Source organism: Thamnophis elegans, chromosome 4 (genome assembly GCF_009769535.1).
Source record: "Thamnophis elegans isolate rThaEle1 chromosome 4, rThaEle1.pri, whole genome shotgun sequence".
Taxonomy (NCBI): domain Eukaryota; kingdom Metazoa; phylum Chordata; class Lepidosauria; order Squamata; family Colubridae; genus Thamnophis; species Thamnophis elegans.
This window is the reverse complement of record NC_045544.1, coordinates 59,020,552-59,034,873: the sequence shown is the minus strand read 5'-3', so window position 1 is coordinate 59,034,873 and position 14,322 is coordinate 59,020,552. Positions and strand designations below refer to the sequence as shown.

General features: G+C 37.5%; 1 protein-coding gene across 1 annotated transcript in view; it reads right to left on the bottom strand.

Annotated features, from left to right (window-relative positions):
* Positions 1-14,322, bottom strand: part of IGF2R (insulin like growth factor 2 receptor) — an 82,227-nt gene that overhangs the window by 29,999 nt on the left and 37,906 nt on the right. Inside the window, 8 exon segments of the mRNA XM_032214893.1 lie at positions 4,032-4,165; positions 4,976-5,194; positions 7,782-7,869; positions 8,747-8,925; positions 10,318-10,461; positions 11,156-11,323; positions 12,606-12,771; positions 13,317-13,418. Coding sequence (XP_032070784.1) covers positions 4,032-4,165; positions 4,976-5,194; positions 7,782-7,869; positions 8,747-8,925; positions 10,318-10,461; positions 11,156-11,323; positions 12,606-12,771; positions 13,317-13,418 — 1,200 coding nt within the window.

Genomic DNA, 14,322 nt, shown 5'->3' with positions numbered 1-14,322 from the left:
CAAAACTGAAGTCTATTGGAGTGGAAGAAATGAATCAAGGCCAGAAACGTGGGCTGGACTCTTTCCACTGTAAACATAGAAAGTCTTAGCAATCTATTCATCAAACTGACCAATCCTTTGACAGAGCCTCTGTTCTCACCTAGCTCCCCAAACAGGACAAACCTTCTGAAGTAAACTCAAAGATTCCTTTATTAGGAGCGCCAGCAGCCCTGGCAAAAAGTTTCTCTCTCAACAAAGGCTAACAGGTCCGTCCAGCCGGAAGATGAATAGCTGTCTGCCACATCTATTCATCTCCATCCCTTGCCTTTTATCCCCAGAGCTAGGGTGGGGCTTCATTAGCAGCGGGGGCTCTTCCTTCCCAAGGATCGGCCCATGGATTTCCACTACTCTCCTCTTCTCTGCTTTCTGCGCATCAGGCACTGGACCCAGCAGTTCCTCCTCTTGGTCATCAGCCACCTCCAGACCTGGGGGCTGTTGACTCTCCATCTGGGGGCTGAAGGACAGCCCAGGCTCTGCCTCTGTCTCTCTCTCTGTGTCAGCTCCATTCCCTCTTCCCCCTCAGAACTCTGAGGTTGCCTTGATGCTGTCCCTGACTCCCACACCACCTTCTCCTCCTGATTTGGCTGCTGGAGGGACCGGCAGCCAACAGGCCACAACAGCCTTTTCCTTTAAACCAGGCATGTCTAACGTTTTGGCTTGCCTGGGCCATATTGAGTGAAGAGGAATTAAATTGGGTCACATATAAATATATATGGGACAAATAGGTACAGGTATAGGTATAGGTATATATGTATATGTATACAAACACAAACACACACACACACACACACACACACACACACACACACACACACAAGGTTAAAAGTTTATGATCTTATGGGGCTGCATTGCTAGCTGTCCAGTATCACACTTGGCCCGAGGACTTCAGGTTGGAGATGCCTGCTTTAAACTATTGCAGTTTCAACATTTTTTCTATTTCCATGCCATTTATTAGGCTTGCTTCAAAATAATCAGAGCATATATAAATAAGTGAGAGTCACCGCAGCACAAAATTAATGTAAATGAAATGACAATGACATGGCAAGAATTTATATATGTCCTTCAAGCAGGGTAATTCTTTAAGACAAGCACTGCACAGGACAAAGCAATGGACAGGGTTAGGGTTAGGCCTGGACAAAAGCTACATACGATTTTCTTTAACTTAGTTAAAATTACATTTGAATTAATTAAATGGTAAAATTACACATTTAATTTTTTGCCTTCTGATACAATGCAAAAAAAGGGATTCCCCGTGTTCATTAGCAGCTTCATTTGTATTTGAGGACTCAGTATACACCTTTGCCTTAATAAACATGTTATCTAATAGGCAGCTCTCGGGATTATGCAACTCTAATCTCTCACTGCATTTAATTTTTGAATGGTTGATCTATACCGAGCTTCCTTCTCTTTTCAAGTTTAGACAACTGCCAAGGCACATTTAATTACTCTGGAACAGACTAAAATCCCCAAGTCTCCTTGTTCATTAGCAGCTTCATTTGTATTTGAGGACTCAGTATATACCTTTGCCTTAATAAGCATATTATCTAACAGGCAGCTCTCAGGATTATGCAACTCTAATCTCTCACTGCATTTAATTTTTGAATGGTTGATCTATACCGAGCTTCTTTCTCTTTTCAAGTTTAGACAACTGCCAAGCAATGTTCCCTCTAATTTTTTTTTCCGTGTGTGCGGAAAAGTATAGTGTTCAAGAAACACATTTTCATGCCTGAGCACCTGAATTTTTTTTAGCCATAATTGCCATCAGAGCAGATGTTGGGAGGGGGGCAAGGATGAAAAGGGTCCCCTCCCTCTCCCTCAGACCCCCAGGAAGGAAGGGAGGGGAGGGGGAGGAAAGGAAAGAAAATGGGAAACAAGAAAAGGAAAGGAAAAAGGAAAGGAAATAGAAAAGAAGGAAAGGAAAAAGGAAAGGAAATGGGAAAGAAGGAAAGGAAAAACGAAAGGAAAGGAGAAAGGAAAGGAAAAGAGAAAGGAAATAGAAAAGAAGGAAAGGAAAATGGAAAGGAAATGGGAAAGAAGAAAGGAAAGGAAAAAAAAAAAAAAGGAAAAAGAAAAAAAAAAAAAAGGAAAGGAAAGGAAAAAAAAAAAAAGAAAGGAAGGAAAAGAAAAAAAGGGAAAAAAGAGAAAGGAAAGGAAAAAAGGAAAGGAAAAGGAGAAAAAAAAGAAGGAAAGGAAAGAAAAGAGAAAGGAAAAGGAAAAAGGAAAAATGGAAAAGAAGGAAGGAAAAAGAAGGAAAGGAGAAAGAAAGGAAAAGAGAAAGGAAAGGAAAAGAAGGAAAGGAAAAAAAAGGAAAGGAAAAGAGAAAGGAAAGGAAAAAGGAAAGGAAATGAAAGGAAAGGAAGGGAAGGGGAAGGAAAGGAAAAGGAAAGGAAAGGAGAAAGAAGGAGGAAGAGGGGGGGAGAAAAAGGAAAGAAAAGAAAGGAAAAAAGAAAAAAAAAAAAAAAAAAAAAAAAAAAAAGAAAGGAAAGGAAAAAGGAAAAGGAAAGGAAAAAAGGAAAGGAAAGGAAAAAAAGGAAAAGGAAAAGGAGAAGAAAGAAAAAGGAAAAAAAAAAGGAAAAAAAAGAAGGAAAGGAAAAGGAAAAGAAGAAGGAAAGGAAAAAGAGAAAGGAAAAAGGAAAGGAAAGGAAAAAAGAAAAGGAAATGGAAAAGAAGGAAAGGAAAAAAAAGGAAAGGAAAGGAGAAAGAAAAGAAAGAAGAAAGGAAAGGAAAGAGAAAGGAAAGGAAAAAGGAAAGGAAATGGAAAAGAAGGAAAGGAAAAGAAAGGAAAGGAGAAATGAAAGGAAAAGAGAAAGGAAATGGAAAAGAAGGAAAGGAAAATGGAAAGGAAATGGGAAAGAAGAAAGGAAAGGAAAAGAGAAAGGAAAGGAAAAAGAAATGGAAAAGAAGGAAGGAAAAAGGAAAAAGAAGGAAGGAAAGGAAAGGAGGAAAGGAGAAAAGGAAAGAAAAAGAGAAGGAATAGAAAGAAGGAAAGGAAAAAAGGAAAGGAATGGGAAGACGAAAGGACAAGGAAAAGAGAAAGGAAAGGAAAAAAAAAAAAAAAAAGGAAAGGAAATGGAAAAGAAGGAAAGGAAAAGGAAAAGAAGGAAAGGAAAGGAGAAATGAAAGGAAAAGAGAAAGGAAACGGAAAAGAAGGAAAGGAAAAGAAGGAAAGGAAAAGAGAAAGGAAAGGAAAAAGGAAAGGAAAGGAGAAAGAAAAGGAAATAGAAAAGAAGGAAAGGAAAAGGAAAAGAAGGAAAGGAAAAGAGAAAGGAAAGGAAAAAGGAAAGGAGAAATAAAAGGAAAAGGAAAAGAATCAAAGGAAAATAAAAAGAAACGAAAAGAGAAAGGAAGGAAAAAAGGAAAGGAGAAAGAAAAAGGAACTGGAAAAAGAAGGAAAGGAAAAGAAGGTAAGGAAAAGAGAAAGGAAAGGAAAAAGGAAAGGAAAAGAGAAAGGAAATGGAAAAGGAAAGGAAAAGGAAAAGAAGGAAAGGAAAAGAGAAAGGAAAGGAAAAAAGGAAAGGAAAGGAGAAAGAAAAGGCTCAGGCAGTCCAATCCCACGCTGCTTCTCTCTCTCCCCAAAGTGAAGGGATCGCAGAAAAAATGCTGAGCCCAGAACGGGGCTTCAGACGAGGCAATGCCTGAGAAACCCCGGATGTGCAGAGAAACGCAGGCTACAACCAGCAAATCCCATTTTCCCAGGAACTGACGAAGCCCCAGAGGACCAATGGGAATTCTCCTTTCTGCAGCGTCATCGGTCTCCGGGCAGAATCTTCCTTGATTTCACCAATCAGAAATCAGAGTTCAGAAGGGAGGGAAGGGGAATATTTTCAGTCACATTTAAAGACATTAAAAAACACTGCGCTGCAGTTTGAAACTTGTGCGCGGTGTTTCTTTGTTACCTGTGCGGCCGCTCATGTGCACAGCTTAGAGGGAATGCTGCTGCCAAGGCACATTTAATTACTCTGGAACAGACTAAAATCCCCAAGACTCCTTACCTGCAAATTAGGATTCGGATCACAGTAGAAAAATATTGCTGTTGATCTGTTATACACCTTGTGACATATGTCCCCACCAGTGTAGTTTATCTTAAGTAATCCATTTTCATATGTCAGTTTTTCAGTCTGCAAACCTAGTTACAGAAATGTATATGACAAAATATTAAGAGAAACTTATTGAGAATTTAAAGTTTCTAAGCATATGTGCATGGAGAGAGAATGAGCTATCCTTAGCTGGAAGAAGATTCTTAGAGTTGTATCAAACAAACTAACATAGTTATGTTTCTGGGAGAAGAGAATGGAAGTTCAACAATCCAGTTTTAATCACTATCATACATTACCCTACCAAAACTTCCAATGCTAATCTTTACATTAAGTTGAGCAATCACACAAACTAATTCCTGCATATTATTTGTTCAAGATAAGCCAAAAACATATCCATTATAGACATAGACAACATATAGACATATATATATATACACACACATACATACATACATACACATACACACACATACATACATACATACATACATACACATAAAGCGTTCTCTAGACCTTTATCTTTCCTCTTTTCCAAAGCTTCCTCTACCAGTTTCCCACTACTCTGTAACCTGGAGGCACAGTCTTTGCACATTTATAAAAATGTACAGAAATTAAGAATTCCACAGTGCTTTCAGATGAATTTAAAATTCTGTGAAGGTACAGGGGAAAAGGACATTAACAATCAACAGCAAAGAGTTTCATCTTATTTGGCCTATTGTAATCACACGGAATCATTAGCATACCCAGAGGACTGCTGGCTGTGGAAGCAGAACTGAACAGCCACTATGAATAAATCTCACATTAGCTAGAGTAATGTCAAATGTGGGAATTCAAGAAAAGTACCATGAAGACATTTGCTTGGATAACAAGTCTAGGCAACAATATGAGAATGACCTTACCTGCTATTCTTTTAGCATGTGGATCTTGTTTTTTAATTTGACATGACGACACGATATGTTCACTGTTGCTTGATTGTTTGCAAAGGCCTGTGGCTAATCCATCACAAATTCTAAAGTAGTAGTCATATTCGTCGGTGCTGACTTTAATGTCATTCCCACGAAGTGGTGACAAATTATATACATAACTATATCTTGGATCTTTCACTTGACAGTTCTCACCTTTAAAAAAACCAAAGCCACAAGTGAAAAAATTATGATCTAATGCTGTAGAATGACATACAGTTATTTATTTAAGGCAATCACTTAACTGTCTTTCAGCAAATTATTCCTTTAAATAGAAATTCCAATGTACAATTTTTTGTAAAGTAAATTGACTATCATTAAAACTACTTTCACAGTAATAGATTATCCAATGCAAGTATCAAAAGCAAAATCTGTTCTGTGTCAAGCCACAAAGAAATATGTAGCCCTGAGGGCGCACTGGTTTGAATGCAATATTGCAGGCTGTCTCTGCCCACAGCCTGGAGTTCGATCCTGATGGGCTTAAGGTTGACTCAGCCCTCCATTCTTCCAATATTAGTAGAATGAGGACACAGATTGTTGGGGGCAATATGGTGACTATTGCAAACCACTTAGAGATATAGATTTAAGTGCTATTCCTAAATAGCTGAACCATTCTAGATATGATGCAGGTTGTCTGAATTAAAGTTGGAACAGCTTGATTGTTCCAGGTTTTGACTACAAAAAAATTGAAACAGCCAGGTCTTATGGGGCAAGTAGTGCAAGGCTCACTTTCTCCATTTCACATTTGCATGCACCATTAACTTCCTTTCCATCACTTTCCCTTAATGACTACTCTTGTTTTTTTTCTTCATCTCCTCATTCTCAAACTATATGGGCAAAGCATATCACTAAAAAGCAAACTAAATAATATATAAGATGTAACAAATGACTCCCCACTTCTAAAGAGAATTAAAAATTAAATATTTTACATATTTCATTTTTCTTCATAAATCCTCCCTTTTTCCTATGTACACTATATTGCCAAAAGCATTCACTCACCTGCCTTTACTCGCATATGAACTTACTCTAAGTGACATCCCATTCCTAATCCATAAGGTTCAATATGACGTTGGTCCACGCTTTGCAGCTATAACAGCTTCAACTCTTCTGGGAAGGCTGTCCACAAGGTTCAGGAGTGTGTTTATGGGAATTTTTGACCATTCTTCCAGAAGCGCATTTGTGAGGTCACACATTGATGTTGGACGAGAAGGCCTGGCTCTCTGTCTCCACTCTAATTCATCCCAAAGGTGTTCTATCGGGTTGAGGTCATGACTCTGTGCAGGCCAGTCAAGCTCATCCACACCAGACTCTTGTCATCCATGTCTTTATGGACCTTGCTTTGTGCAGTGGTGCACAGTCATGTTGGAGGAGAAAGGGGCCAGCTACAAACTGTTCCTACAAAGTTGGGAGCATGGAATTGTCCAAAATGTGTTGGTATGCTGAAGCATTCAGAGTTTTTTTCACTGGAATTAAAGAGCCAAGCCCAGCTCCTGAAAAATAATCCCACACCATAATCCCCCCTCCAACAAACTTTACACTTGGCACAATGCAGTCAGACAAGTACCGTTCTCCTGGTACCCGCCAAACTCAGACTCGTCCATCAGATTGCCAGATGGAGAAGCGCGATTCATCACTCCAGAGAACACGTCTCCACTGCTCTAGAGTCCAGTGGCGGTGTGCTTTACACCACTGCATCCGATGCTTTGCATTATACTTGGTGATGTATGGCTTGGATGCAGCTGCTCGGCCATGGAAACCCATTCCATGAAGCCCTCTGCGCACTGTTCTTGAGCTAATCTGAAGGCCACATGACCTTTGGAGGTCTGTAGCGATTGTCTCTGCAGAAAGTTGGCGACCTCTTCACACTATGCGCCTCAGCATCCTCTGACCCTGGTCCGTCAGTTTACAGGGCCTACCACTTCGTGGCTGAGTTGCTGTCATTCCCAAACACTTCCACATTCTTATAATACAGCTGACAGTTGACTGTGTTTGTTGCACAGGTGGCATCCTATCACAGTTCCACATTGGAATTCACTAAGCTCCTGAGAGCGACCCATTCTTTCACAAATGTTTGTAAAAACAGTCTGCATGCCTAGGTACTTGATTTTATACACCTGTGGCCATGGAAGTGATTGGAACACCTGGTTCTGATTATTTGGATGGGTGAGCAAATACTTTTGGCAATATAGCATATATATATTATTATATATTGTATATTATATATACAATATATAATAAAAAATATGAAAATGTTACATCTCTAACAGTAAAGACAATTGTTTAGTTACACAATACTTCTGTTCCAAAAACATCTGAATCACTTGTTTTCTGAATATATTACATGCATCACACACACATACAAAAAGTGAGGCCATCTCTTCTTCAAAACACATCTCTGGCCTATAAAAATACTGAAGGGCTCCAATTCCAAAAAGTAAAAGGTAGAATTAGGTCAATAACATTTTTTAATTTAATTTGCATTAAATTAAAAAATAGTTAATATTAGCAGCTGTAACTTGATAACAATTTTCGAGATGGGATGCATATGCATAATCATATTGTTCCTATATGAAATATTTGGAAGTTAAGACTTCTGCCATATACACGAATTAGAAAAGAACTGACGGGGCATTTAAGTTCAAGATAATACCTGCCTTTCAACTGGCATATTAAATACAAACTTATTCACGAGTTTTAGATATACAGGTTGAAGAACAAAACTCTTTTAAGTGTTCATACTTACCTACTGCTCTGTGCACAGGGCAAGCAGCTAGTGTTCTCCAAAGAAACACAAACTCACAGTCCTTTTCATATTGAAACACAGGTGATCCCTAAACATAAAGATGAATGGGTTGACAGGTTTCATGCATTCATGAATGAACTTCTGATTCTCCTATATGCTACTAAATAACATTTTCTGATTCATTGGCAATTATTCTATTCAAATTTCACTTGTCAAATAAACCCAAAAAACCTGGGAACATGAGAATTTCATTTCTGACCTATCATTTCACAACCCAACAGGAGAACTAATCAGTACTGTTACACAACAGACACAATCTATATTGTGGGACAATGTGTTTAGCTGTATCCCCACATTTTAAATATATTTGCAGCAGAATCACAGTAATGATTGTGAGGGAGATAATGTGATTCCCGATTTGCAGACATTTCATCACATACTGGCTGTTTTTGTAACCTATGGAAGCAGCCTTTGTTCTCGTAATAAACTGGCTTCTTTAGAGAAGTGAGAGAGTGTATTTAGTTATCAAATTTGAAGATTGCCCATCTCACTCACACAGTAATTCTGGGTGATATACAATTAAAACATAAAAACCATATAAATATTTTGGTCCCATAGGGGGGCAGTGAAAACAGGAATAAAATAATAAAAGTTAAAAAGAGGGGGGAAGTCCTACAGGTTGCTAATCCCGTGATAGCGAACCTATGACACACCAGCTGATTTTCAGCATTCCAGAGTGCCGGGGGAGATCATTTTCGCCCTCCCCAGGCTTCAGAAAAGCCTCCAGAGCCTGGGGAGGGCGAAAAACAGGTCCAACAGGCCAAACGGAAGTTTATTCCCGAACTTCCGGTTGGCCTGTTGTGTCCGTTTTTCACCCTCCCCTGGCTTCAGGAAAGTCTTCGGAGCCTGGGGAGGGTAAAAACTCCCCAAGTTTGGAAAAAAAAAACTGCTACACATGAACCTACCATAGCTTGATCACACTGGAAAATTATCCGGGTTGAGTATTGTTGTTTATCTTTGCATATGTCTCCACTTAAATACAAAATAGAAAGAGATCCATCGGTGGCAGCCTGAGGACTTATTTGAATGACACCAAGATTCTGGCTTTTATCAACATATTTCACACAAGCTCCTAGTATGCCAGCTGTAGCCAAAAAAAGACACATTTCAAAATAGATGTTTATGTTTTCCAAAAAGGGTTGCATTCATTCTTTTTAAGAGGGGCTCAAAGGTAATTTAACATTATTTTCTCCTTTTCTTAAGGTAATCATATCTGGACTGATGATGTGCTAGTTAAATATAAACTCAATATGACATTGCCGATATACAAGGATTTTTCTTTACATCCTTTATTTTTACAGTTGTGTTTCTGTAAAATAATAAAAAACCTGCTTTAAAACTATTATTTCTATCTTTAAATTACCCAAACATCGAACTGATAATTGCTATTCTCCCTACTATAATATACATTCTAACATTACAATTTAATCTGACAAAGATGGAAGAATAAAAGGCAGCTTAAAAGGCTTTTACAATTCAGTCAATTTTTTAAATCATTCAAATGTCATTAAACAAATAAACTATTGACAGGTTTACATAAGAGATGTGGCAAAACTGTTTGCTTAGCTTTGATTTATATGATCAGCAAATGAAGTCACCACAATGCTGGGAAAAGTGAAAGAAAAGAGAGAAACAGATCGACCAGCAGCACGGTGAATGAATTCAGTTAAAGCAGGGGTGTCAAACTCACAGTGTCATGGCAGCAACACATGACCTACTGGGACTTTTTCTCCCTTCTCTAAACCGGGCATGGATATGGCCAGTGCATGATGCATCTGGCCCATGGGCCAAGAGTTTGACAGCCCTGAGTTTAAGTGATGATGACATGAAAGACCAGGTTAGGGATAGATCATCATGGGAAAAAATTATCAATGTAGAATAGGGTAGAGTATAGAATAGAATATAATTCTTTATTGGCCAAGTGTGATTGGACACACAAGGAATTTGTCTGTGGTGTATATGCTCTCAGTGTACATAAGAACAAAACAAAACATTGGTCAAGAACAAAAAGATACAACACTTAGTGATAGTCAAGGTTACTAATAAGCTATCAAATTGTATTAGGAAGCAAATAAAAACAATATAAATTGAAAGATACAAGCAACATGGTTATAGTAATAAGTTGGAAGAGATAGATACTAGTAAGGAAGAGAAAAATAGTATAATACAGTCTTAGTAAATTATTTGACAGTGTTGTGGAAATTAGTTATTAAGCAAAGTGATGACATTCCAGTCACTTAAGAATCGCCATGACTTGATAGTACATAATCAATCAATTCAATTCAATTCAAATCAATAAAGAGTAACAAAAATTACAACTAGGGAGAAGCTTGCAGCTCATGAGTAACAGGATGCAGATTCCTGATTAATCTATTTCCTGAACCTATCACTGTAGTCTGTTCAACTATGTCTGCTCATTTGGATTCTAAGCACTGGGAGCTCAAACCTACATCATTAGTTAACCTAAAATACTTACCTGGACATCCAGGTATATAGGGAAGTGGCCTGCAAACATTGAGAAAGAAAGTTCTTTTTTTGGCATCTGCTGTCGTATCCAGGGCAATCCAGGGTTCATGATCTCTGCTCAAGTCACTCAGATCGTATTCATTGCCATCAGAATCTGAAAACACAAGCAGGAACTGGAAATGCTTGATTAAATCAAATCCTCCTTATCCAAGTCAGACCCCAATTTCCAAGAGGTTAGTCATCCAAGCCTGACATTTGAAGAGCAAAGTAATAAAATATTATTCATAATATGCATTATGAAATCAGAAGAGTCTATAAATAAATGTTGGGTGTTTCTCTATACATAACTTCCCAGTATCTTTATATGAAATATTCAAACACATCTCAAGAAATTTTTACCTAAAAATACCTTTGCAGCATTAAGTCAACAAAAACCTCTTAAATGTTTCTTCTTTCTTTTTAAACATAATTTACAAGAAAAATCATTAAAGTACCTTAGGCAAGAGAGACTATTTGTAGTATAATAAAAAATAATTACTAAACAGAACAAGAACAAAATGACTAGCAGCTCAAAAAAAATCAAAGATTATACTGCTAATACGTTTAAAAGCAATTCATGCCTTCTATGGATGGGTGATGAAGTTACTCTACATGTGAGCTCAAAATTTCTTAAATTCTAATCTATAAGACCAGGTTCCACTTTAAGGATCTTTGGAATCTAGAAAATAATAAGACAGATCCCCATAACTCTGAAATTCCATTATCTACTATTTGAATGTAGGAGGGAAAACATATATAAAAGCATGTAGTGCCTGACATGGAAAAGCTACCTTTTCTAGTTTACTTACCAGTGACTTGGCAATCAACTGGAACAGGTGGACAGGCTAATGCAGTGTAGAAGTTAAAATAAGTATTATGAATATTTCGTGCGGAATTCATTTCTTCATGTACAAATTTGAGTTCTCCAGGATAGGACCGATTGCAAGTAAAAGTGATGATGAAACTGTCATTGGGTCCTGAAGAATGAAAATAAAATGTCAAGACAAAGTATTCAACTCTTTTCAGGTAGTGGTAAACTACAGTACTTGGAGCTGGGAATTCCATTGTCAAGTCTGAGTTGCTGTTGTGGTGGCGCAGTGGTTAGAATACAGTACTGCAAGCTACTTCTGCTGACTGCTGGCTGCAATTCAGCAATTCAATTCTCATCGGCTCAAGGTTGACTCAGCCTTCCATCCTTCCAAAGTGGGTAAAATGAGGACCCAGATTGTTAGGGGCCATATGCTGACTCTGTAAACTGCTTAGAGAGGGCTGCAAAAACACTATGAAGCAGTATATAAGTCTAAGTGCTATTGTTAGGCAAATCCCACTTAGGCATAACATCACATGATTGTCATTTGCAACCCCCTGCTGATTTTCCTATTAGTTTTGCTTCTCAGAAAATAGTAATAAAGGCAGCAATAAATGTGAGGGACACTGCAAGGTTGTAGTTGTGAGCCAGTTGCCAAACATTCACCTTGCTATCACATGACTTTGAGGACACTACAATAGCCACAACAGCAAGGGTTAGCCATAAGTGTCATTGTTCAGCATCATCATAACTTCAGACGCTGAACAAGTGATTGCTGAGCAAGGACTACTGTATATCTTGTTCCTTTAAATCGGCACACATTGGAACATCAGACAGTAACAGAAGGGTGGGGGGGAAACAACCCACAAGAATAGTACAGTTAAATGAAAGGAGAAATATGATGGTTTTCAGGGATGGCAAGGGAAAGACTTTCACCCAAAGTTCAGCATGTACTTTAAAAAAATAAAATCTAGTTTCCATGACTGAGTCAGGATATATTCATTAATATAGGTTAAAGGAAGAGCAAATATTGAAGTATGCTGGAGATAAATTATACCCTGTAAGCAAAGAACATTTTCTACAATCTCTCTTACTGGGCTTTCTTATATATCTTGACTTCCACATCTCCAGATTTTCAAGCTTCAAACTCTTTTTTTTTACAGGAATGTGGAGAAGCATTAAATCTTTATGTCTGTGAATTCAGAAGCTGGGCAAGCATATACAATTTCTAAGGCAATAGCCAACAAGCTGTACACTGAGCATTGACTATTTACTTTCCTTTGAATTAACAATAACAGGTGTTTCTCTAGATATGAGCTCTAGGAACCACAGACTGCAGAATAAAGTCTATGGGGATGAGCACTGTATAATGACTAAATATTATCTTTCAAAAACATGTAATGACTATATTTGAAAGCAAACATTTACAAAGTAAGCCACATTCCCTTTACCTGTATAAGTAAGTGACAGATATCCTTCTGTAGAAAATTGAAGAGTTTTGTTCAATTTCACCAAGCGAATGTGTTCCAGATCTTCTGTTTCACATCCACCAATTGAATCATCAACTTCGATACCATGAATAGGCCCACATTCCTTGGCTGGTCTACAGATACTTATCTAAAAGATTGAACACAACAATGTTAATTTTCTACTATTTGATGGACATGATTATCAAGACTACACTTAGTAATTGCAGCCTCCCGTTTTATTCATGTTATGTTTACAAGGTTTTTAGCTTAACCAAAGTGATACAGAATATAAAAGTGTGCTCTGAGTTTCACATGAAAAACTCTAATTCCACATTAACAACTTTGCAAATTGCCTTTTACCCAACTAACTAACCCATATAACTCATCTAACTCATAACTCAGTATTTTCTGTTCTGTTTCATAGCAGCTCTGCAGGATTTAAATGACCTGTCTTTTACCTTTAACTACTAAATCCTGCATATAAATCATTTGTTCAGTTCTTGGGCTAGAACTTTTCCCAGTGTGTAGCTCACAGTATATTTAAAAATTTGCTGTTTATTAACATTACTATTAAAAGGAATTCGTTTTACAATGCACAAGATATGATTTTGAGTGTTTTCTATACTTTCTTCAAGAAAGCATGCCAATTTATTAACTCACTTCAGAAAAATCATAAGAATTAGAAATTATTACCATGAAGCTCTTTCTAATTCCTTCGACAACGTATGCTTTTTCCAAAGCTAATGGTTCCATGTTATATAGAAATCCAGTGTTTGGGTCTTTTACAGAGCAGCTCTGGAAGAAAAGACATAATTCATAAATTCAAAACATTTGCATCCTTAAAAATAAAAAGTCAAGGAAGGAGTATCTACCATATGGTTATGATTATGTAGAGGTACCATGTTTCCCTGAAAATAAGCCCTCCCCAGATAATAAACCCAATCGGCCTTTTGAGCGCATGCACTAAAATAAGCCCTCCACGAAAATATTGCAACACAGCAGCAGCAGCAGCCATGAGGTGACCATGCTCACCACCTCCTACACCTCAAAAATAATAAGACCTCCCCGAAAATAAAGCCAAGTGCTTATTTCAGGGGGGGGGGAATGGGAATAAGACCCTGCCTTATTTTCAGGGAAACATAGTAAGTTCAAAACTATTTATATTCAGAATATTTATCTTGTTGAAAGTCAAATGATATCAAGTAAAGTAAGGTTAGAAATATTTACAAACTGCCCTCTATCTACAGCAGTGTTAGTACCAAACCTTGTTTGGTGAATCACATACAAGGTTTAAGGGCTATGCCATTCTTGTCTCAAATCTTCCTTGGAATTTTTTTTAAAAAAACAGACTTTAAAGTTTGTCCCAATAAAAATTTTAAGGGAATGATCTAGGAAAATCTAATTAAAAAAAAAAGATATTGTAAGAAGTTGAATAAAAGTGAATTCTAACATCAAAAAGTATCCTATTTGAAGCTCTTTGTAAATTTGCTTGCTTCAAGCGCTTGCCTCTACTGTCTTAGTCATCTCCCAGAAGCCTTTCTACATACTGATAATTAATAATGAGTTGCTAGGTAAAAATGTAAAACTAGAATTATTTGGTCTTTGCCGAGGCGAAGAAAGAAGAGGCAGATGAAACAAGATTTCACCTATAGCATGCATGCAAGCATTCTCAGACTGAATTTCAGATCAACAAGCAAAA